Source organism: Diceros bicornis, chromosome 5 (assembly GCF_020826845.1).
Source record: "Diceros bicornis minor isolate mBicDic1 chromosome 5, mDicBic1.mat.cur, whole genome shotgun sequence".
NCBI classification, from domain to species: domain Eukaryota; kingdom Metazoa; phylum Chordata; class Mammalia; order Perissodactyla; family Rhinocerotidae; genus Diceros; species Diceros bicornis.
The window spans coordinates 81,477,607-81,502,812 of NC_080744.1; the positions used below are offsets into that span (position 1 = coordinate 81,477,607).

At 44.2% G+C, this 25,206-nt stretch overlaps 1 protein-coding gene across 10 annotated transcripts in view; it reads left to right on the top strand.

The window, feature by feature from the left end:
• The window catches only part of ADAMTS17 (ADAM metallopeptidase with thrombospondin type 1 motif 17), a 420,881-nt gene that overhangs the window by 325,974 nt on the left and 69,701 nt on the right, over positions 1 to 25,206 (top strand). For all 10 annotated transcript variants that reach the window (XM_058542337.1, XM_058542333.1, XM_058542327.1 and 7 more), the window contains 4 exons: positions 8,106 to 8,186; positions 17,615 to 17,772; positions 20,719 to 20,878; positions 23,727 to 23,862. In XM_058542337.1, coding sequence (XP_058398320.1) covers positions 8,106 to 8,186; positions 17,615 to 17,772; positions 20,719 to 20,878; positions 23,727 to 23,862 — 535 coding nt within the window. The remainder of the gene's footprint in view (positions 1 to 8,105; positions 8,187 to 17,614; positions 17,773 to 20,718; positions 20,879 to 23,726; positions 23,863 to 25,206) is intronic.

Genomic DNA, 25,206 nt, shown 5'->3' on the forward strand with positions numbered 1-25,206 from the left:
GCAGGGCGGAAGAAGTAGGCAACTGCTGCCCTCAAACTGGACTTTGTTTACCTCTGTGGAGTCTCGCCAAGCATCAGCTAGAACATTTATTTGTAAATTGTCTATAGTAACAATGCCAAAGCATTTGCTATCAAGACTGTAGAACACTCCTGAACTTTCTGTCCAAGATGGCTGATTGAACACAAGTGCTTATCTCCTTGTCTTCCCAAGATCACCTTAAAGTGAATGAGAAGGAACTTATTAAAAGGTCTAAGAGAACAAGGACATCTCAGGTGGATGTTCATACATGTATGAATCAGAATAAATAGACTTGGTTTTGCTGCAGTAAACAAGCAAACAAACAAAACATGATGCAAAAGCCCCCAAATCTCAGTGGCTTAACACAAAAGTTTCTTGCTCATGCTGCGTGTTCAGTGTGGATTGGCAGGAGGCTCTGCGTATTGTGACCATTCATGGCCGTAGGCTGACAGAGATTTTATTGTTCACACACTGTCACAGTCATCTTGGCAGGAAAAGGGGAACACAGCAAATCAGGCCCTAATGCTCTTAGAGCTCCTACACGCACGTCACTTTCACTCACATTTTAAGGGTCAAAGTCAGTCACATGGTCACACAATTTAAAGAGGGCAGGGAAATGTATTCCTACCATGATTCCAGAGAGACCTGGAAATATTTGGTGGCCAGCACCCCAACACAGCACCTATAGCAAACTTCTCTGCATTCCGGTATTTTGGTTGTCAGCACCTAACAATGGCTTCCTGCCCCCCGAGCTGAAAGCCAGTCCAGACCTGCAGCAAACCCTGCCCATATACACAGAGACAGCCCCTCTGTGGCATCCTTCTCGAAAGAGTCTGCAACACAAATGGGAAAGACCGAGATAACCTGAAAAGATGACCCATGGGAAAACCAAGATAACTCAAATAATAGAAGTTCAAAGTCTGTAAGAACTATTCTTAGAAAGCTGTGAGATGCGCTTTTATCCATAAAACAAATATAAAATTCCATAAGAAGAAACAATCAGAAAACAGAAAGATCTCAAAAATTAAAACTATGACTGTCAAATTAAAACCACGTAATAAAAGGCACCATAAACAAACGATAAATGACAGAAAAAAATGTGTGCAACAAGTTTAGTAAGGAAAGAATTTCACAAGTCCAAAATATATTAAATATATATAAACATTAAAATATATTTTAACTCCTGCTTATCAATTAAATAAAAATAAAAAGCCAGTAGGAAAATGAGGAACACTTATGAACAAAGCAGTTAACTGAAGAGGAGATGCAAATGGCTAGTCGGTATGTGATAAGATGCCAAGCCATATTGAGAACAAGGGAAATGCAAATTAAATATATGATGTAACATTTTTTCACCTATTAGATGAGCAAATATTAAGAAGATTGATAATTTCAAGTGTTTAGAAGTCTGTGAATAAACACGTATTCTCATATAGTGTTGGTTGACTTACATATTATTTAAGCCATTATGGAGGGCAATTTAGCTGTACCTTTAGTATTTAAACCGCATGTATGTTTGACTCTATAATTCTGACAGCTGACCTGGTAAGACTTTGTATATGTACACGAGAAGACATATGCAAAGCTGTTTATTGCAGTATTGTTTCTTTTTTTTTAGCATCTTTGTAGAGATATAATTCACACACCATAAAATTCATCCATTTAAAGTGTGCAATCAATGGGTTTTAGTACATGCACAGAGTTGTGCAACCGTCACTACAATCATCCCAAAAATAAACCTCACACAATTAGTGGTCATTCTCCATTGCCCTCCTACCCTAGCCCTAGGCAACTACTTTCTGTCTATTGTGAACATTTCGTATAAATAGTATCATATGATATGTGGTCCTTTGTGACTGGCTTCTTTAACTTGGCATAATATGTTCAGGGTTCATCCATATTTTAACATGTATCAGTGCTTCATTCTTTTTATTGCTGAATAATATTCCGTTGTGGGTTATACCACATTTTTTAAATATATTGATCAGTTGATATTTGAGTTGTTTCCACTTTTTTGGCTATTATCGATAATACTGATATATAGAGCCGGTCTTCCTCAGCAAAAAGAGGAGGATTAGCATGGATGTTAGCTCAGGGCTGATCTTCCTCACAAAAAAATAAATGAATAATACTGATATAAACATTTGTGTACAAGTTTTTGCATGGACTTACGTTGTCATTCTTCTTGAGTATATACCCAGGAGTGGACTTGGTAGGTCATATGGTAATTCTGTGTTTAATTTTTTGAGGAACTACCAAACTCTTCTCCAAAGTGCCTGCAACATTTTACATTCCTGCTAGCAATGAATGAGGGTTCTGATTTCTCCACATTTTCTCCAGCACTTCTTATTGTCTATCGTTTTTGTTATAGGCATCCTAGTGCATGTGAAGTGGTATCTCAAAGTGGTTTTGATTTGCATTTCCCTAAGGACTAATGATGTTGAGCGTCTTTCATGTGCCTATTGGTTGTTCATATGTCTTCTTTGGAGAAATGTCTATTAAAATCTTTGGCCCATTTTTAAGTTTGATTATTTATCACTTTGTTGTTGAGTTGTAAGCTTTCTTTATATATTCTGGATACAGTTCCTTTATCAAAATGATTTGCAAATATTTTCTCCCAGTGTATGAGTTTGTCTTTTCACTTTCTTGATGGTGCCCTTTGAAGAACAAAGTTTTAAATTTTTATATCATCCACTTAATTTTTTTTTCCTTTTGTTGCTTGTGCTTTTGCTGTCATATCTAAAAAATGTTGCCTAATCCAAGGTCACAAAGATTTACGCCTATGTTTTCTTCTAGGAGTTTTATGGTTTTAGCTCTTAGATTTAGGTCTGTGATCAATTTTAGGTTAGTTTGTTTGTATGATCTGAAGTAGGAGTCCACCTTCATTCCTTTGTATGTGGATATCCAGTTATCCCAACACTGTTGAAAAGGCTATTCTTTCCCCCATTGAATATTCTTGGCGCCTTTGTTTTTTAAAAAAAAATCAATAAAGGATTTGTTTCTAGACTCTCAATTATATTCCATTGATAGAAATGTCTGTCCTTATGCTAGTATACACATTGTTTTGATTATTATAAATGGCTAGAAAACTTTGAAATCAAGAAATATCAGTTCACCAACTTTGTTCTTTTTAAATATTGTTTTGGCTATTCTGAGTTCCTTGTGTTTCCATGTGAATTTTAGGATCAGCTTGTCATTTTTGGCAAAAAAAAACAGCTAGGATTTTGATAGGAATTGTGTTGAATCTGTAAATCAATTTGCAAAGTATTCCCGTGTTAACAATATTGTCTTATCCATGAACATGGGATGTCTTTTCATTTATTTAGAACTTTAATATCTTTCAACAGTGTTTTGTAGCCTTTGGTGTAGAAATCTTGCACATCTTTTGTTAAATGTATTTCTAAATATTTTATTCTTTTTGATGTTATTTAAATCAAATTGTTTCCTTAATTTCATTTCTAACTGTTCCTTCCTAATGTGTAGAAATGCAGTTAATTTTTGTATATTAATCTCATATCCTGCAACCTCGCTGAACCTATACTAATAGATTTTAGTGAATTCCTTAGGATTTTTTTATGTATAACATCTTGACATCTGCAAAGAGAGATAATTTTACTTCTTCCTTTCCAATCTTGATGCCTTTTTAAAATTTTTTTCTTGCCTAATTGACATAGAACTTCCAGTACAATGTTGAATAGAAGTAGCAAGAGTGGACCTCCTTGTCTTCTTCTTGATCTTAGTGGGGAAAGCATTAAGTGTTTCACTATTAAGTCTGATATTAGCTGTGGGTGTTTTGTAACTACTCTTTATCAGGTTGAGGAAGTTCTCTTTCATTCCTAGTTTTTTGAGTCTTTTTCATGCAAGGGTGTTGAATTTTGTCAAATGCTTTCTCTGCATCTATTGAAATGATCATGTGGTTTTTGTCCTTTATATAGTAGATTACATTGATTGGTTTTTATGTATTAAACCAGCCTTGAATTCCTGCGATAAATCCTATTTGATCATGGTGTATAATCCTTTTTATATGTTGCTGGATTAGGTTGCTAGTATTTTGTTGAGAGATTTTGTGTGCATGTTCATACATGCACATTGTTTCTAACAGTGAGAATTTTCAAACAACATAAATGTCCATCAGTAGGGGATTAGTTACATAAACTACATAGAAATTTAAATGAAAAATGAAGTAAAGCTATACATACATGGATAGATCTCCAAGACATATCATGTTTTAAAAAAGAAGTGTAGTATAATGCAATATTTATTCATAGTGTTATTCTTAACACTTATGTAAAATGTAGATAAATATAAATATGAAAATACCATCCAATATATTTTTTATTGTGTAGATATATGTATAAATAGTAAAATATCTGAATGAATATACACCAAACCGATAATGGCAGTTCTCACAGAGGAAGGGAGTGAGATTAGGGGACTTGAAATTTACGTCTATTAAAATGCTTGCATTGAGAAAATACACATGTGTAAATTTTTTACAGAAATAAAAATAGAATCACTGATACACATAAACCTGTGTCCTAACAAATTTTACTGTAAACCAAGGAAAAGTCCTGTTAGCCCACAACACTGTCCTGTCCCTCCCTACCACACAAACCTACTGTGAGCAGCTGGTACAATTAGAACTTGTGTCACTTAAAGATTAGTATAAATTTAGAAAGAATCAGCACAGGATCTATACAAGTATGCTGCAATAGGAAAAAGATAAAGAGACAAGGAGAACAAATGACTAATAAAAAAAATACCAGCAAAATATTACCAAGGAGAAGATGCAAATTGTGACCAAATGTTACTGCCATAAATTCCAAAAACTGATTAAACAATGGCCTCGATAAAACAAGAAGTCATAGCTAAGATACAAGACCTCAAGGAAGATAAAATGAAGCAACAGAGAGAGATGAAACATGCCCTAGCAGAGCTGAGAAAGGTGTATAGGAAGAAAATGAGTCCATCACAGAAACGAAGTCCACCTGAAAGCTGAGGACAGTGACACTGCTGAGAACACGATAAGAAACATGAAGGACAGCATTGAGAATAATGAGCAAAGCAAAATGGAAATGAACAAAGAAGCAAAGGACAAGATATTAAGTGAGCGCTATGGAAGAAAAAAGAGGTCAAACATAAATAATTTGATGCCCCTGAAAAGAAAACTAAACAAATAGATCAGAAAAATATATTTAAGTATAATAATAATATAGTCTTGTGTCCCAAGAAACATTTATACTAACCTTTGAATAGCCTAATAGTTATTAGATTTTAAAGGTAGGAATCTTTTGAGCATCTGATCCAAATCTTAGGTAACCTAATAAAGGGAAAATATCAGATTGACTGTAGACTTCTCCACACTAACATTCAATGGAGCAACTTATATAAGAGCCTCAGAGAAAGAAAATGTGACCCAAGAATTTTGTATTATTGAAACTGACATGCAAGTATGAGGACAATGAACAATAATGTTTTACTTTATTATAGTTCAGAAAATATAATTCCCACAAGCGCATCTCCAAGAGAACAAACTTGAGGCAAGCAAGAATTTATTGGAGAAACTGTAGCAAAAGGACATGAAATGAACATTAATTTTTAGGACTAAGACTAAAACAACTACAGGAAATATCTTAGCAAAAGATAAACGTTACAAACTAATACAACATAGGAATAATGATACAATAAAAGTTGAAGTGAAACGTAAGAGAGTGGAGTGTAATCATGCTGATTTCCTCATCTTTTAATATCAAAGGATTAAAATATTTCACTTATAACTGATAAGTCACATAATAGAAGTGTAAATATAAATAAAGGTTTACAGGAAAACATCAGAATAACAATGAAATAACAGTTAACTAAAATCTATCACTGAAGGAAATGTGTCAGGTGAGATACTGACCCACCCACCGTGTTAGCCATGACCAGTGTGATTACAGTTAAACTAGCTCTGAGGTTCTTTGTGTTGTTTGGAAGAAAAGCAATATCATGCTCTCAGTAGATGCAAAAAAGCACTGGATTAACTTCAATACCTCTTCATAACAAAAGCTCTTAACCAACTAGGCTAAAAGGGACCTTCCTTAACCTGATAAATGAGACCTATCACATTCTCAGAGCAGACATCATTTTCAGTGGGAAGATTTTGGAGGCACTCCTGTGAACGTTGTGAATGAGACAAGGACGCCACAATCTCATGTTGCTTATGTTTTTGTAAGTTCCAACCAGAATGGTGAAAGGGGAAGAAATTAAAGGCATAAGGATTAGAAAGAAAGAAACAAAACTGTCGTGTAGGCAGATGTTTCAGTTAGCTACATAGAAACCCAGCCAAAATATACGCATTCTTATGAAGAACAGGAGTATTAGGAAGGCAGCTAACTACAGGAGATATCTTACAAGATCAATATACCGTATACTCTATCCTTTTATAACTTTTAAATTTTTTACCTTGAGAAAAACTCTGTTTTAAAGTTGTCCCTTTTCACAACCATGTACAATAGCCTAGTCATGTAAAATGGTGCGTGTGTGTTTATATGCATTAAGAGCTGCTGAAAACGCTGGTCACCAAAATATCACTTTCTTAAGGGTAGTTTTCTGAGTGCAATGTGGTATAGGTTGATTTTGTTTTTCTCCCTTTTGTAGTTTAAATTATCGTGTACTATTTTTATAAAAGCCGTTTTTACTGTGAGAAAATGAGGAACTAAACCCCTTAAAATAGATATTTCCATAATCTCTGTGTAGTTGGGCCCAGAAATCTCTCATTTTTTAAGCTCTCCTGCTGATTCTGATGATCACATTTGGAAACCACAGGGGTCAGATTCAGAATCTAATTTGGGATCATCATCTAAATTGCTAAAGCAAATGTCTATTACCCTTGTCTAAAACCCAAATGGAAATCAAAACAAAATGATTATCAGCCTGCATTTCAGAATCTTACCGTAACGTTGGGCTCAGTTGTTGACATGTCCGGTTAACCAGGCATCAGCCAGTTGCTGACCTCCTCCCGGGCAGCCGCAGTCATGTCCTCCTCCAGTCTTCACTAACCACCTGCTGTTCTAGGCCTGGGCGGGGTCAGAGATTGGGCAGAGGAAGGCCGTGGTCTCTGAGGGCCTCCCACTGTACTTAGAATACTCAAGGAAATGGACAAAAGTCTGCCCCGCGATCGTTGCTGAAATGCACGAAGGGCAGTGAAAGCAGGAAACAGTGGGCAGTGTGTTAAGGCAGTGATTTTGTCATAGGGCAGGTCGCTTAGCTTCTACTGTCATCCATGGATTCAGGGAAAGTTTGAAGTACGGCAAAGAGCGAAAGAACCTCCAATAGATGAAGTGGCCAGGACACTCTTCACCAATGCTCCAGGGAGGTGCTGTTCCTGCAGAATGCCAGGCTGTCTTAGTCTGCTAGGGCTGCTGTAAACAAGTACCACACACTGGATGACATAAACAACAGACACTTATTGTCTCCCACTTCTGGAGGCTGGAAGTCTGAGATCAAGTTGTCTGCAGGGCTGGTCCCCTCTGAGGGCCATGAGGGAGAATATGTTCCATGCCTCTCTCCTAGCTTCTGGTGGTTTGCTGGCAATCCTTGGTGTTCCTTGGTTTATAGATGCATCATCTTGATCTCTGCTTCATCTCTGCTTCATGAAGTTTTCCCTCTGTGCATGTCTTTGTCCAAATTTTCCCTTTTATAAGAACAGCAGTCATACTGCGTTAGGGGCCCATCCTACTCCAGTATGACATCATCTTAACTAACTACGTCTGCAACGACCCAATTTCCAGATAAGGTCACATTCTGAGGTACTGGGGGGTTAGGACTTCAACATATGAATTTGGTTGTGGGTGGGGGTGCGGTGGGGGATGACACAATTCAACTTATAACACAGGCAAATGGTGCTCTCTGGGAGCCAGGAGATTCTGGCCATAAAAGAGCATTCATTATTAATTGACTATCTTGATTTCTCAGAGCTGTACCAGCCCGCAGGCTCTGAAATCACTGTGAGGGGAATGGTAGGGTCGATTTTGATAAGGGATGCTGCGTGGGCCTCGGATTGAGGGTGGAGGTGTGGTTCATCTGTATGTTATTTATTACTACAGGTTACATTGAAGCTGCTATCATTCCAGCTGGAGCTCGGAGGATTCGCGTGGTGGAGGATAAGCCTGCCCACAGTTTTCTGGGTAAAACAAAAATGATTTGATTCACAATTTATCTTCTGAGACTCGATTTGGATAATCAGGCTGGTCATTTGGTTCAGCGTCATTCTCCCAGGCCATTGGTTTTATACTCGTATTTTAGGTGCAATGATGTAAGAAATCAAAGTGGACCAAACAGTGCTGTCATATTTGGCTAAAGTGCAGCCACCTCCAACGTGGAGCGGGGACGGGGGATCTGTAGGAACCACCAGCTTTGGACGGGCAGGAAGATGACAGAAGAGTGAAGGAAGATGTGAGCAACTAGGGTAGCATAAGTCCCGCACAGTAACGCCAGGAGAGCTCAGAGCAGCCTTAGCCTGGGCAGTGTGGGTGCATTGCCTAAGTTGCAGGAAGCCCCTGTAGGCTGTCAGTGGCTCTGGGGATGACTCCTTTGCTGGAAAAAGAATAACAGCCCTAAGTCTAATGGAAACCCAAAAGAACACTGCTTTTCACTAAGTACTGTGTACTCCAAATTCCTAGTGGCCAGTTCCATTGACTTCAGGCACAAACGCCTGTCTTTCTATGGAAAGATTGGGTTCCATTCCAGACTGGTCTTCGTTGGCTTCTACAGAACCATGCTTAAAGCATAAGAAGAATTGTTCAGTTGATTCCCTTCTTAGCCATAGAAGACCCTTTGTATCCTGAGCTCAACTCTCAGTTTCCCTCTTGGCCCCTGCAAAGGTCAGCCTGGCACTCGAGCGCCAGGGTAGAGTGCTGAGTTGACACGCAAGTGTTCTTTATGCTGCCGTGGCGGCCAGCAGGGTGCCCAGGGGCTGCCTCTGCTCTTAGTCCGCTGGGATAGAACATGCTATGATCCATGTCCTCCCGCCAGCCCTACTCCCACGTTCTTGTCTTGGGTTGGATTTCAGACTGGAGGTGGCTGATCTCCTACCCAGGTACCCCTCTCCTGAGCTTCCTCATAATCTCAGTCTATGTTGCAAGGTGCTGTTTGAGATTTAAAAAAATATGTAAGACATGATCTCTCTCTGACTTCAAACTTAAGAATTAAGGTATTTGGGTTAAAATGAGGTTACTTATGAAACACTTTTATTTCAACTTTTATCACTGATCTTTAAAAAAATCACATCTTTGTCCATGTTCCTGCCTTTGTAGATACAGAAATATCTAAGTCTTTCTTTGAAATGGTCTCTATTTGAGAACTCAAAGTCTAATGAGACAGACAGAAAACAAAACTCTAATAGGCAAGTTTACAATGAAGAGCACCATCCTATTATTTAAGAGTTAGGAACCACTTACAGACACTAAGATAATCCTCACACACCTGCCTTGGGGAATGGCAGGAGTGGAGACAGGAGCTCTTGTTTCTAAGTGGTCATACCAGGGCTCGCCAGTAAGCAGGCCCCTGGGGGTCCCAACTGTGTCTGGCAGCCCTGCCACCTCCTCCACAGCTTCCTCATCTGCCATCCGCCCTGCATCCTTGAGGCCGTAATAGCCACTGCTGCTCCTGCTGCCCGGGTAGGACCTTGCTGTCCCTCAGGTTGACATCCATGTTGGTCGTCATCAGCCCCATGGTTTTCCCCACGTCTCCAGTGTGGACATTGTCCCAGTCTAGCCTGGCACTCTTCTCCACAGCTGTCCCAGCTGTCGCTCTACAAATAGAACAATGCTTATAAATGCTTTCTAAAACAGGGCCTTGTGCTGCTTTTGGTAGCTTCTTCAGAGTGACATCCTTTTTACTAAATTCTCAAAGAACCCACCCCCTCTCTTTCTGCCTACCTAAGGAAATTGGGTCAACTTCACCAGCATTTGCTTCGGAAGGCCCATCACCTAGTATCACCCCCAAAAGTTCCCCTTTCCAGCTGGTACATTGGCTCTCCCCTACCTGGAGATGACATTTCTGCTCCCCGGGGGCACCAGGCCTCTTGGGGAGGCTATGTCGCCTTTGACCCTTCTCATATTCAAAAATCATAATGCCAGTGTCCTAGAAGCTGGTGCATTTCATAGGTCAATTTACTGGTTCTTCCATAAAGCACCAGGAGGTGCCCCTGCAAGTAAGTCCCTTGGCTTCCAGTCTTGGCTTCTGAGACTTCCCAGCACCATTCCTCCATCTGACCCCAGCACCAGGTATCTGGCAAGAATAGAAACATTATCTCTACTTTTCTGTGGCAATGTAAGAATGACAGAAGGACGTCAGAATCCTTTAGATCACTCAACTTCTAATTCCTATAATAAAAATGAACTTTTCACTGGAACCCATTTTAGGGTCAAGTAACAACTAATGGATGCTGCCCAGGGGAGCTAGCTTTCATGATGGTCCCTCTCAGCTCCTCAAGCCTGAGGGCCACACATGCGAATAATAATACTAACATCAACATTAGTGGCTCCCAGTCATTGAGCCTGGCTCTGCTTTGCAGATCTGACCCCTAATTCCGCCATAGGTACTGCATAGCACTGCTGTGCCTGTTTCATTGGGGAGGAAACTGAGGTTCCAGGGGTTCAGGAGCTTGTCCAAGCTCCTCACTTCATTTGGGCCTGCTACAATTCATAGAACCTCCCAGAATTGCTCTGAGGTGTTCAGTCATGGCCGGAGATCAATGGATGGGGATGATTTTTCACTGGAGAACACGTTAAACCTGCCTGTTGCTACTACTTTGTTGTGTGGACCTCAGAGCAGCAAAGCTCCGTCTTGAGGAGATTGGTTCAGTGTCTCAGGACGACTTCTCAGCTCACTGGACCTCGATGGGAGGTTGGAGGCAGCCTTTGTCCCCTTATGTTATCCACAAGTCATAATCTCAATATTCCAGTGCTTGATGCGTGCACAAGGGCAAATCCGAAGGTGGTCCCTGCTCATTATGTTTCTAAAGTTAGTTCAAACAAGCCTTGTTTCCACTCAGGGCTGGGTGCTTTGGAAGTCAACCCAGTGTAACTTTGAATTACTCTCACATTTGCTGGGAGCAGTTCCTAAAGAATTTCACCCCACCTACCATTCATCCCACGCTGCCTGGCTTTCTGCTCAAAACCACCTGGAACAGGAAATGCCTCTGCAGTTCGCATCCATAGCTAAGAACAGAGCTGGCAGGACTCCGAGTGGAAATAAAAGGAGCTGACTCAATGCCAGGATTAGAAGTAGGTTGACTGTGGGTCAAGTCTTCCAGTGGAATCCAAGAGGGAGAGAGACAAGAAGAAGCCTGGCTTCTCACAGTGCCATGCAAGAGGAGGGCATGTGGACAGAGTCAGACCTCTTACACTTGCCTCCAGCCAGCTCTGAAGAAGAGCTGTGCCCTCCCATCAGGAATGTCCCCTCCCGCTCCCTGGAATGGCTCACGGTCATCTTCCACAGTGCCAGGAAGTCCAGGGACGATATGTAAATGTCCACAGGGATAATGAAGGACCCAGGATGAAAACGGACGTTCATCATGTGACCTCACCTCCCAGGCCATTAAGGAGGTTTTGTTGTGCCATAGTAGCAAGGGAGGAGCATGTACCCATCCTTGTCCCTGAGAAAGTCTCTCTAGCTGTTGAGAGGCTTCTAAGCAAAATATACAAAAGCAAGCACTGTTATATTTTGGACAGTGGTTTAAAACACCCATCCTCTGACCCAGGCAGAACCAGCACATGAAAATCTCCTCCCTAGCAAATCAGAACTTACGACATCACAGATCGAATCAAATCGCTCAGAATTCCATTTGTTCTTAATTCTATTATTTGCCTATCAAATCAAAGCATTTGTAATCATCTTAATAACCCCTGTTAAGTTTCTAGGCACAAAAATCCCAATTTCAAATACAAACTAATCTCAAAATGCTTACAGACGAAGCGTACTTAGATACACCCATTGATGCTCAAGGATTGAAAAGGACAGGAAGTTGTGGGGCCCAAAACTTGTTTAATTTGGAGGCCTTCTTTAAGAAAAAGAATACACATTATGTACAGGGCCTTGGAAAGGACTTATGCATGTGAGGGCCCCTGGAGCTTTGGCCTCACTGGCTCCCACAAACCTGCTCTGTGAAGTTTCCTGGGAGGTGGAGGCCCCTACAGACAGGCCAGGAGGTGATCTGCATTCCTGCTCCTGGAGCTGACATGGCCCCACAAAGTGGCTTTCTCATTGGACTCCACACTGAACCTATTTATTCACTGCTAATAATGATCTTGATGTTCTAACAGAATCCCTGAGACTGTTGTCTCACCCTTTTGAAGGAATGTCAGGCACTAAATTCCGATTTTAGCAAGAAGTTCCAATGTCTCAGCATGGACCACAGCAACCTGCAAATTTTGAATCTTGCTGACTAAATTACACCAAAATCAATAGGTTTGAGGTGATCCCCCTGCTTTTTGGAACTGCTGACCTACTTTTAACTGTGCCTCTGTCTTCCTCCCACTGCAAGATGCGTGAAGGATTGGGGTCATGATCAAACCATCCTGAGGAAGGGGTGCCGGCTTTCAGATGGGAAGCGAAGTAGCAGTTGTAAAGCTACGTTTGCAGTGCCTGGAAGCTTGCACTTGCTGTGGAGGTGGCCACAAGCAGAGCTTTGGCATGCAGAGTTTATTCTTGCTGAGGCCATGAGAGCCCCACACATACACACCCTGAAGCTGGGATAGTGTGAGATTTCACTAACTCAGTAGCTCCAGACCAGGACCTCTGAAGCAAAGACAGGTGCCTTCAGAAGCTGTGGGAGTGCCCCAGCAGTGTGTGGCTTGGGAGAGCTGATTGTTTGCATCTCTTCTCAGCTCTGCATTCACTGAGGTCACGTGGACAACTTGAAATCTGCCATGGTCGGGGTGTTTACACCGTGGGTAGCAACAAGCACTGCAAATCTAGGCTTCTTTCCCCAGAGAGCTTGTCACTAGGGTTCCACTGTCCGGCGTGTTCTTTCCCATTCAGCTGCTGGCCTGGAATAGCTGGTTAGCTACAGCCTGCCTCTCTCACTTCCCTTCTCTGTTCCTTGACCATAGTCACTCCTCCATGGCCTCCCCCAACCCACCCTGCAGACCACCTCCTGAAATGTCTCCTCCACCTACCCCTCCCCACACACCCCCTACTGACAAGCAAGACCCTGCTCTGGTGGTCAGAGGGTGGCACACCCCAAGCCCCAGCTGGCTCTCCACCCGTCCTCTGTATCTCACCCACAGCAGGTGCCTCTGCCGACGGAAGCGGGGCTCCCAGGCCGACCCCCCGCTTCTGCACAGTGTTTCTGTGGATGGTTTTATAATCGTCTCCAGATGTGCCCTCCTGCACTTTTCCAGTCCTTCCCACTCTTGACCTCCCAGATGTTTGACTTTTGGCACGGAGCTGGGGTAGTTTTCAGGTTATAATTCAATAAGTCACTTTAAAGCACGTTACAAAAAGGGCCAGAGAAATGCACAAAAAAGGCCGGGTGAGAAAGAGCCACCTCACCCTGAACGTTAGTGCTGGACAGGAGCAGAGTCCCGGAGACAGAGTAAGGCATGGACTGAGTGTGCCAGGCCTTCCGGTCTCAGGGGGTACTAAGCTTACATTAGTCAGGATCCTAGGGTGATTTCTAGGAATCCATACTAGTAATTTTCTTCCTTGACCTGCCTTGCCCCTATCATGGTTAGTATTTTTTAAAAACCAGCCTCCAAAAGGCGCATGTGAAGGCCAAACCCAGTTCTCAATTGCTGAGAATTGGCTTCAGGCACTGCTGGATCCAGAGGCTTAAAATGATGTCATGGGAAACAGTCTATCTCTATCTTGGCACTGCTGTCTTCTCTCAGTTGACTTTAATATGGGGGCGTCTTCCCATGTACTGGCAGATCCAGCCTTACATCAAGTCTCTGGGCAACCTCTTGGAAAGAAAGCTGCTTCTTCCCAAGGTGAAATTCTTGGAATTGACTCTTACTGTCAGGGTTAGGTGATGGGCCCGTGCCTGGAGCTGGGGTGGAGTTTGGGGTCAGCCTTACAAGATGGGTAGAAGAACATATCCCCAAAGGAAACTCTGGGTGTTGTTACTTGAAGAAGGAGAAATAGATGCCGGGCAGCAACACACTGGGTGTTCACAGCAGCCATAAAACAGGAACAAGGTCAGGGCCCCGACTTCTAAACCCAAGGCCCTGGCCCGGGGCACTGAATGTGGGAGTCAGCTCGTGCTCATGGGTGGACCGGGACGAGGAGAGCAGCCCCCCCAGCGTCCCTCTGGTCTTTGTGTGGGAAGTGGGTTCTATGGGGTGGGCGCAAGCATGCTGGGGGTCAGCAACAGCTTTAAAGAAACTTTCTGCTCATCTCTCTGACTCCAAGTTATGAGGGATCTCAACATGCTCAGGTGTCCCCTACCCCAACAACAGTAACAGCCTTCTCTCTCCTTCTCCACCCTTCATAGCCACTCTCCGTCTCTCACCTCATCTTCCCAGTCAAACTCCTGAAAGAGTATCCCTTTACCTTCTACTTGCTTCTCCACACAGGGCAGTGCTCCGTCCTCCCTCGAGCACCCTGCCACAGAAACTGATCTTCGCAAGGTCAGTCGTGGCCTCTGAGGGTCAGGAGCAACCATCCGTGCCTGCCCATGCGCTCCCGGCCGCCACCTCTCTCTGCTTTCCTTGCCGTCTCAGCTCAAAGGGTGCCTCTTCCAGAAAGCCTTCCCCATCTGCCCCAGCCCCTGCCCACACATGCGCAGGCCCTAGACTTGCCTCGATTGCAGAGCTTATGAAATTGTGTTGTGTTTATCTGTTTTCTCACCTGTCTCCCTTCCAAACACTGAGCTCCTGAGGGCAGGAGCTGTGTCTTCAGCACCCAGCTAGAAGGCCCTCAGGAAAAGATGAGGGGCTGGTCGGGGGATGTGTTGGCTGTTCCCTGTGCTTCCCTGACTTGTTCTTTCTGAGACGTGTCTTAGAGGACTGTGGCCCCTCGTTTTGTCTGTCTGCTACTTCCTACCAGCCTGCACTCATTCCTGAAATCAGATTTACATATGCATGTGCAAGAAACAATTTTCTAAACCTACAGAGAAGTTGAAAGAACAATGAACACCCGTACAGCCTTCACCTAGACTCCCCAATAATTAACATACAAATATATTTTAGGCTATTGATTCACTGGAAGCTTTGGAAATCTGTAAGGTTAGTTATTTTTATAAGGGTATATAGAACATGAGGCCCTGCAGCAGTGTGAGCCTGGAATTTGTTCTCTTTGAAAACAAGTATGACATTTGCACATTTCAGTGTTTGTCATAAAACTCTAGACTGATGCTATAACCTAAAGAATGTGGAAATTAAACTTGCCAGAACGATAAGAGTGCTGAGCTTGGTCTGTTTAGGTTCAGGTCTCTACTTTACAACTTAATAGCTGTGTGACTTTAGGCAGGTTCCTTAACCTCCCTGTGCCCCCATTTCCTCATCTGTGAAAAGATGAAAATAATCCTTTACCTTAGAGAGCCGTTGGGAAGCTTAAATGGGTAAGGGCCGGCCCCATGGCTTAGCGGTTGAGTGCGTGCACTCCGCTACCGGCAGCCCGGGTTCGGATCCCGGGCTCAGATCCCGGGCGCACACCAACGCACCGCTTCTCCGGCCATGCTGAGGCCGCGTCCCACATACAGCAACTAGAATGAAGTGCAACTATGGCATAGAACTATCTACTGGGGCTTTGGGGGGGGGGGGAGGGGGAAAGGAGGAGGATTGACAATAGATGTTAGCTCAGAGCCGGTCTTCCTCAGCAAAAAGAGGAGGATTAGCATGGATGTTAGCTCAGTGCTGATCTTCCTCACAAAAAAAAAAAAAAAGATTAAATGGGTAAAAGTATATGAAGGAGCTAAACCAGGAAATGTGCCCCTTAAATGGTGGCTTACAGGTGGTGTCTTAGGAAGAGAAAAAGGAGCAGAAATTGTGAGTATCCCAACATTCTCACTTCCTTTTAGCAGCCAGGAAATTTCAATAGTGAGTAGATTTTCTTGAAGGAAAACATTTGATTCCAAGTGGTCGAGCTTTCTCTTTTCTCAGCCTTCCTCGAGTCCTCTAATCCTCAGCCGCTCTCTATGCACAACCACCCTGGATGTGAAAGCCCACCTGGAAGTCACTCTGCTGGAAAGCACCTCGTCCTGTTTCTCTCTCGGCTGCTCTGGGCGGTTCCTGTTAGCAAGGAGTCCTGAGCACACCTCTCCTCTGCGTATCCCAGAGGAGCCTGGCTGGGCAGGAACAAGCGCTGGGACCACAATGTCCTAGAGACGAGGAAGCCGAGGCCCAGCGAACCCCAGCAGCTTGTGGCCTGACCAGGACTGGACCTACCCAGCCTGGGGCTCATGAATTCAGGGTTAACTGAAACCCCTTTTTGCTTTCAACTCTCATTATCCAAAATAGATATTAAGTGTGGGTGTTTTATTTGTGGCCTCAGTAAGCAGAGAATGGGGAATGGAGCAGAAGCTGATTTTGCTGATGGTGGCCTGAGCAGGGTCCCAAAGTGAGAGCATTTGGCGTGTCAGAGGGTTCCAGCTGCACTTGCAGAGTGTGGCAAGTGTGTGCTGGAAGGGTGCTCAGGGTGTGCTGGAAGTTTCATTTTGTGAGCGACTTAAAGACTTATCACCTATTGTCATTTACTGCCTTCTTGTAAATGCCAGAGAAGGTTCTAGTTAGCTTTTTTCTTTCCTAAATAGCAAAACAAAAAAACAGAATTTCACTGCAGAGAGAACAACATGAGAACAACATGACTGCAAACCTAGGTGAGAAGATAAAAAAAGGTCACTGATGAGCATGCAGATAATAAGTTTATGGCCTGTGTGGAAAACCAAGTTTTTGCTATGGCCAGTCAGCAAAATGTTGATTCCTTGTCTCTTCCTACACATTTTGTACCAAGTGGGGGTGTGAGCGAGCAAAGTGTGAACCTAAAACCCACAGAACTGGTGTGGGAGCACCCGCACCACAGTTGCGGGCAGCTCAGGTCTCCAGACTCTAATATTTAATAGGATAACAATTGTTTTTGAAGGAGCATTGACTTTACTCACATAAGGCTATCAAATCAGCAAGAGATGTTGGGGTTAGGCTGCCATCTTTAAAGAGCCCCAGGTAAGTAACAGTAAAATGCGTTGAGGAATGTTACTACAGCAGCAAAACCCACTTTGTCGCCTTAGACACATTAAAATAGTGTTCATTCATCTGGCAGAAAATCCTCTCCTCTGTAAGTTTAGGGAAATGTGATTGGGCTGTGGTTGTCTCCATCCTTCCTGCGCCCTTGCTTGTGGATGTTGATTCTGAGACAAGGCAGCCCATGCTCAAAGGTGCAACGATTACGGCAGCTCTTTCGGAGGGTCCTGTGGGTCCTGAGCTGTTTACTCCTCGTGAGCCAGGCTTCTGTTCTCAGTACACAGAAAGCCTGCCTTCTCTCCCTGTAGGCCTCCCTCCCTTCCCCCATGGAGGTGGAGGGTAAGACCTCTGACCCAACACTCAAGACACCCAGATTCCCTTTAAAGATGACTGACTTCCCCTTATTTCATGGTGTTCCATTTTCTTTCTAGCTCTCAAAGACTCCAATAAGAGATCCATCAACAGTGACTGGAAGATAGAACTTCCTGGAGAGTTCCAGATTGCAGGCACGACCGTCCGCTATGTTAGAAGGGGCCTGTGGGAGAAAATTTCTGCCAAGGGACCAACCAAAACACCCCTGCATTTGATGGTAACTTACTGTGCTTTTGTGTTTGCCTTGAGACTGAGGCTCTAAGGGGTCTTCCAGTTTACTTCTTCCCTGGGACCTGGTGGGGAAGAGATGCACCTGGTTCCTGGTAGTTTACTTGGCCACCTGCTGCTCAAGCCCCTTTCTGTCTTTTCTTCTCTAATCACTTTCACCATATGCGTCAGAATTCTCCCCTCTCAAAAGTTCACCCTGGCCCTTCACTGGCAGAGCGCCCATCTTTTTCAACAGGAACTGCCTCCAGGAAGGAAATGCTTAGCCACGTGGCAGCCAAGGAGACTTGACCTCATTAAGTAGCAGACAGCCCTGCTCAAAGTCTGTTCTTTTATATCAGATGGTGTAGATCTGCCCCACAGTTTGTATATCCACTTTGGAAAGTACCTTTTGGAAATGAACTGTTGACTCTATTTCCAAACCAGCATCACTCAGATTTTCCAGTCTCAGCTTGCAACAAGCATTCAGGAATCAGGAGGGAGAACCAAGTTGTACAGGAATATTTACTCCCTGGGTGGTCTCGAGAAAGCTGTGCAATCAGGCCACATCAGGGCACCCTTATCTTACCTGTTGTCTCAGGGAGGACCCCATGCAAACCATTTAACCATCCGGTTATGCATCCTTTTGAGAATATTAAAGATCTCCAGGGAAAGGAATGCCGCTGTTTCCTTCTCAGGGTCCGGGAATTCTCAGGGCTAACTTCTGATAACTCATAATTATTGATTCCGTGTCTCCTTCCGAAGAATGGGATTTGGGGCAGCTTGTGCATCTGTAATCAAAGCACATTTTGTCCTCAGTGCTTGCCAAAGTCTCTGCTTGGAAGTTCCTTTTCTCTGTTAATTTATGGTCTCTGGCAACCTGCAGCTCTTCAAGGTTAGGTGACACCCAAAGGATTCCCTGGCTGCCTCCCAAGGAATCTCTTGAGGAGACCAGCTCTGCCTGTGAGCCCAGCACCCAGTGCGGGTATCGCCCATGTTGGCCCAACTCCATTACAGCTTCTGATGAGAGCAGAGTGAACCGGTTTCCATGCATGACTTAAATTGTCCAGAAATCTGTTAGTGCAGCGCTCAGCCCACTAGGTCCACTGCATATAGATCCTCACAACTTGGTTTCTGGGACCCAAGAACCTGTACCTAGGCCGTTTCTTTGTGATTAGATTGTTTCCTAGTCTAAGTCATTAGAAAGACCCTCCAGTCCTGATTTAAAAGCGGTTATTCAGAGAGGCTAAAAGAGGAAGCAAAAGACAAGAGAAAACCTATATAGCAGCATCGTCTGTTTGCACGTGAATTTGCTTTCTCTAGCAAACACCAAAATGGGGATGTTTCCCTTTTCTCCCCAAAAGCTTTCGTAAACTGTTGGGTGAATGGTCAGCTCATTAAAGCAGATGCACAGCCTGGATTCACTCAGACCGTGATGAACAAAACGAGTAACAACTGCCACAGCTGAAGTTCTAGCCTTCTAATATTAATCGCTTTTCTCTCTTGAAATACGATTATTATTCAAGTTTTTAAATCTAGAAATGAAAGTTGCCCTTCTGCCTCTAAATATAAGTCCATTGTCCCCAAACCGGGGTGTGCATATTGCTTACAGGGTCAGGAGCACCCGTGGAGCCACAGGGACCTGCATTTGAAACCAATTACACACACGCACGCACAAATTATACGTGGCTGCAAAATTGCATGAAATTGGTTTCATATGGATTCTCAATTCACCGGTCTTATTCCCATACTGAGATAATAAAGATCTTTTAAAGAGTTTTTTTTTTCCCCAAACTGGAAGCGTTTTTCCAAATGCATTACTGCATTTGGAGTAGGTGGACGTTTATGCAGTTTGAGCTGCTTTTAGCACCCCACCCCCACCCCATAACTCAAGCCCCTGGAGGGCTGGGAGATGCTTGAGAGGGAAGATGGTTCCCGTCATCTGGCATGCTTTCTACCTGGCCTTCCCTAAGTTAAGTCAGGTGGGTCCTGCACATTGCACCGTTAGCTCCTGCTGGCCTACTCTCCCAGACCTCCCAGCCTGGAAGTGAACTTGCTAGCTGCTTAGACCAGGGCGCCCACTGGTTGGAAGCCTAGCCTGAGGACACATCACCCACAGCCAGGCCACGCGAAGCTCCTACGGGAGGGTTTGTTTTGCAGCTTATGTGTGGAGAAATAAAGCTGGTGGAGCACCTCTGTCCTTACAGGGCTTGTAACATGCATCACCAGAGAGCAGTTCCATCCATCTGCTCACTCACCAAGATTTCAGACACAAGGGTCCCCAAACTGCAGGATGGCTCCCTACCCCTCACTCCCAGCTTTAAGCCCTCAGCTGGGCCTCTGCCACCCCATGGGCACCATCATCATCCTAGCTCCCTTGGCAGCAGGAAGGCTCATCCGTCTTTGGATGCCCAAACAGACATCCTTAAGGTTCCCCTGGCGGGGGCTGTGTTTGCCTTGAGCCTGCATTATGCGTGGTAGTGACTGGTGCTAGGGCAGTGAAAAGTGATGTTCATTTTCAAAGAAGTAGAGTAACTCTACTTGTTCGGACGCCTTTTTAGGGAAAAGCAGTATATTTGTGTCTTGCTTGCCTGCAAGGGCAGCTTCATGGGTGAGTATGCAGGCACGGGTACTTTTCTCTACATGGAGCACCTCTCCCTGTAAGTGTGATTAGAGCCTACAAACTTGCTCATCCCAAAATTCCTCATCTAAACTGGTCCTCTCTCCACCGGGAGAGAGCAGAGCTCCCTGCTGATGGTTTACGTAGCTTCTTCCCCCAAGTTGAGTATCTGAGGAACCCAAGACTGAAATAAAGGATTGGACCTGTTTTGAAGCTGAGAAAAAAACTGGTTACCTCTGGTAAGGGAGACAGCCACAGTGTGGCTTGACTTGCAAATTCAGCAACGCTGTGGGCTTTCGCTCCATTTCATAATGGCCTTTTATTTTGCTGCTGATCCAGGTGTTGTTATTTCATGACCAAAATTATGGAATTCATTACGAATACACTGTTCCTGTAAACTACACTGCTGAAAATCAAAGTGAACCAGAAAAACCCCAGGACTCGCTGTTCATCTGGACCCACAGCGGCTGGGAAGGGTGCAGCGTGCAGTGTGGAGGAGGTGAGCAGGTGGGGTCGCGGGCTCGTTGGGTGTGGGGTTTTGCTGAAGGAGAAGTGAATTCAGGGCACTCCTTGGCCAGTGCACAGAGCATGGGAAAGGCTGGCTACGTAACCTGTATTTCCACGGGAACTTAACCACGTCCCACTGCAAATCTCTCTGCAAAACGCTTGGGCGGTCTTCCAAACTCCTGCACGTTGGAGTTATGCCCAGACGTCTGTTCTGCCTGCAGCATGGGGCCCTCTCACTCTGACCTGTGAGTGGAGGGTTGGCCTATGTACAGCTATGTCATAAGTATGACTGGTGACTCTGGGAATGAAGAGAATAGACCTTCTCTGTTGCTGCTGGGTCGAGGGGCAGCAGAAGATGCCTCTGCTCCCCAGATACCCTTTTCTCTTTGCCACAGTACCCCACTACAGGATACAATGGAAAGAAAAAGTCCTACAAGTCCAGTGAAACCTTTGGAGCATGAGTCCTGGCTTCACGATTTGCTGTCATATTTTGGCAAATGACTTACCCTATAGGTACCTGAATTTCCTCACCTCTAAAATAGAATGATCAGTCCTCACATCCACTGCAGGGAGGAGACTGTCATACTGCAAAAATCAATATGAGCAAAAGGCATTATATTTATTACTGTGTTGTTTGGGAGAAGCAATAGGAAGCCATTCTGACCTCTTAGCCAGAAGCCCCTAGTTCAATGCAATTTGTCACCCTAATAGGGTGCACGGCAGGGTCTTAGGAGGTGGGGCACAGGATGGGTAGGTTTTGATGGGCACAGAGTTAGGGCAGAAGAGTGACCTGGACTCTGGAATGCCAACCCTGAGAGTGGGATGGCAGAGTGGAACCTGGGCGTGTCCCCACCCATACCCAATCCTGAGCGGCTGTTGACTGCTGATGACATTTGTCAGGTGTCCAATATGTAGAGGGTTGTTTGCCATTTAAGGGACCTGTCTCATTTCCAGTGAATAGGAATTAAAGCCATAGCATGATTGAGTCCATCAGACATTGCCAGGGTCAACTGTGAATTCCTTCCCTCTGGTGCATGTCTTGGCTAACTGCCCTCACTGTTTGTTCTCAGCCTCTTCCTGAAGCAGCCCTGTGGCAGTTTCGTATCCTCAAGATTCTACCGTCAGCCCTGTTGTCCTCCCACTCTGCACCTCTCCCTGAGAGTCCCCCTCTCCCTCAGCTGTCCCTCTTTGCTGATGGTCCTCCAACCTCCAGGTCCAGCCCGTGCACATATACCTGATTGCACCAGACTTTTCCTCTTGGGCAACTTGCTGCAAACTAAGCATGGCCCAAATGGAACAGTTAGCAGGCTCCCCTCAGCTGGTGGCGGGGGCTCTGCTGCTGCTGTCGTACTGGCATCCTTTTATGACACCGAGGACTCCCACCTCTCTGACACAGTTGTCAGACCTGCAGCCAAAACTGAAATCTGGCTTGAGGTAGCTTCGTGCTTTCTGTACTCACACAAGGCTGTAGTTGTGGGCAGTAGGAGCTGACAGTGTAGTACAAGATTACGTAATTTTTTCTTAGCTCAGGGTGAATCTTCCTCGGCAAAAAAGAGGAAGACTGGCAACGAATGTTAGCTCAGGGTGAATCTTCCTCAGCAAAAAAAGACTCCATAATTTTGATTCATCCCTATGTGACAAATTCCCCAGGAGACAGACCCATCAAGGAGTCTGGGATCCAGATAGTTGTGCTTGACATCCTACTAATCTTTTATTGCCACTCTTCCCAAATAATAATAATAACAGGAATATAGCTACCATGAGATGTTAACCCCTGCCAGGCTCTGTTCTAAGCACTTTTTTTGTATCAATTTATTTTAACCATGCTGGAAGTACCCTAAGGCACAGGGAGGTTAAGTGAACCAGCCTGGTTGAGGAAACTGAGGCACAGAAGCATGGTGGCTTACTATTGGTTGACACTATGATCACTGTGATAGTGGTCGAGCCAAGTTTAAACCCGGATAGCCTGGCTGCAGAGGCTACCTCCTAGCTCCCAGTCATTTGCCTTCCTGACAAAGTCATGGCCAAGCAATGTGTAGGCCGTGTGTTCTCTTTGGGAACACAAGAGAATGGCTTCATCCAGTTGGAGTAACCAGTTAGCGAAGCTTCCCAAGAGCAGGTGATGCTTGGGCATAGGTAGAAGTTGGCTGGCTAGACAAGTTCTCAGATTGGCTCTAGAATGCTTCCCTGGAGGATACAAGTCTGCATGTCCTTCAAACTAGCCTCCCTAGTCCTCGATTCTCTACAGCAAGTAAGAATTCTGTACTGGGAAGCCATAATCTCTGGTGAGAGCTGATGTACAGATATTTAGTTGAGACCAGATCTCCCTAGACATAAACATCAAATAAACAGATAAAGAGATTGGCAACAGCACCTAGACTTTTAGTGGTGAATATGATGCAGTCTATACAGAAGTCAAAATACGTACACCTGAAATTGTACACCTGAAATTTATATAATGTTCTGAACCAATGTGACCTCAATAAAAAAAAGAGAGAGAAATTGGCAATCTTTGATGGAAATTGAAGGCCCAAATCAGAACTTTGGCCTCGATGAATCCCAATTTGTCCAAGGACACAGCTGATCTGAGGTGTTGCCTCTTTCTGATCCTATTCTAGAATTTTTCTACTGCCCTACACTGCCCTTACCATGTCTTACACACCCTCATCGCTAAAATTACGATTCTCCCTTCCTGACAACCAAAAAGGCATTACCACACTCGCTTTAAGTGACAAACTGGTCAAACGATGTACCTGAACGCTCCTCCATAAGTGTGAATGAATGCCCTTTCCAGGTGTGTGCAGCCACAGCCTCTCAGTTCCCTGTGGTTTGGTTTCCAGGGGAACGCAGAACCATCGTGTCCTGCACGCAGATTGTTAACAAGACCACGACTCTGGTGAATGACAGTGATTGCCCTCAAGCAAGCCGTCCAGAGCCCCAAGTCCGAAGGTGCAACTCACACCCGTGCCAGTCACGGTAAGGAGCTGGATTCTCAAGCTTGGACCCACCACGGTGGGGACAGCAATGCCTGTGAATGAGGGAGGTGTGAGGGACACACGTTAATACCACAGTACTGCTCTGTGCCATGTTCCGTTGTTAGTGCTGAGTGATTTTTGATTGCTCAAAATACTGAATTTCTGGCTACTAAACGAGAACTCTGATAGAAATATACAATCTTAGCTGGAAAGCATCTCATAGGAGATGATTAAGAACATCTCATGGAGAAAAAAATAGCTGTTGCCGCACACTTTCAACTGGTACGTGTCAACTCCCCAAGGTTGCTTTGTCTTGGAGGAAAAGAAAATCATTGTCGGAGTGTGAGTGCCCATGAGTAAGTGCACACAGGTTAGTGTTTGTGGTTGGCTATTTCTGGGGCTGAAATTAACGCCACTGCGTGCAGATCTTAGTGTTTATTGTTTGGAATCCATCAGAACTTCTCTTCCCAGCGCCAGCTATCATGGTCGTGTTCTTCACTTGCTCTGAAGTGAATTCTCTTGGCTGTCAGCTGACATGAATTGTGTGAAATGTGTTCATCAGCTAAGCCTTCTTATTTCTAGTCATTTAACACAGTACTGTGTTACATTGTGTGATATCACCCCTGGCTTCCCGTTCTCCTCTGGCTTGAGGTGCATGGCTTTTGTTTTGTGGTTCTGTGCATCAGGTTAAGGTGTGTTTACCTTTTGTAACTAGGTTGGACTTTTTACATGGCGGTTAAGCTCACTCATGCCATGAGCCTGGTGCAAAAGTTTCACAAATCATTTGGGTTTTGAGCCAACTCGTTTTGCTTTGTCAAACTGGTAAAATGTATGTGAGTTAGAGAGAGAAGACAGGAGGGAAAGCAAGAAGATGAGACTTGCTTCATTGATTTTATGTAGTCCTTGGCAAATTAGGAATGAAATTTTACCCTAACACTGAAGGCCATGAGGAAGAGCTCACTCTGGGAAGTCTTCTTGAGCATCTTGGATATGAGCAACCATCCCACAATCCCATCAACTGATCAGTCAATGAATTACGCACATATGGGGCCAAAGAAGAAAAGACTTGCCACTTGGACAGGCCACAGTCTCTTCTCCTGAAAGCAGAGATAGCCTGGCTCTGTGACATGATTAGAAAGTAGGGTAAGTGTATCAAGAGGAGGAGAGGTCAGCATGGGCTCAAGGGCGTGATTGAGCAAGAAAGATCTTAGAGGGATGTATTCAAGAATCATATTTTAAAATCATTATGTTTTCACACTATTTTAGTATCGAAATATTTTTTAAATTACGTGCAGAAACAAAATATATGAAACATGACATCAGAGTTGCTCTGATTGAATTGAGA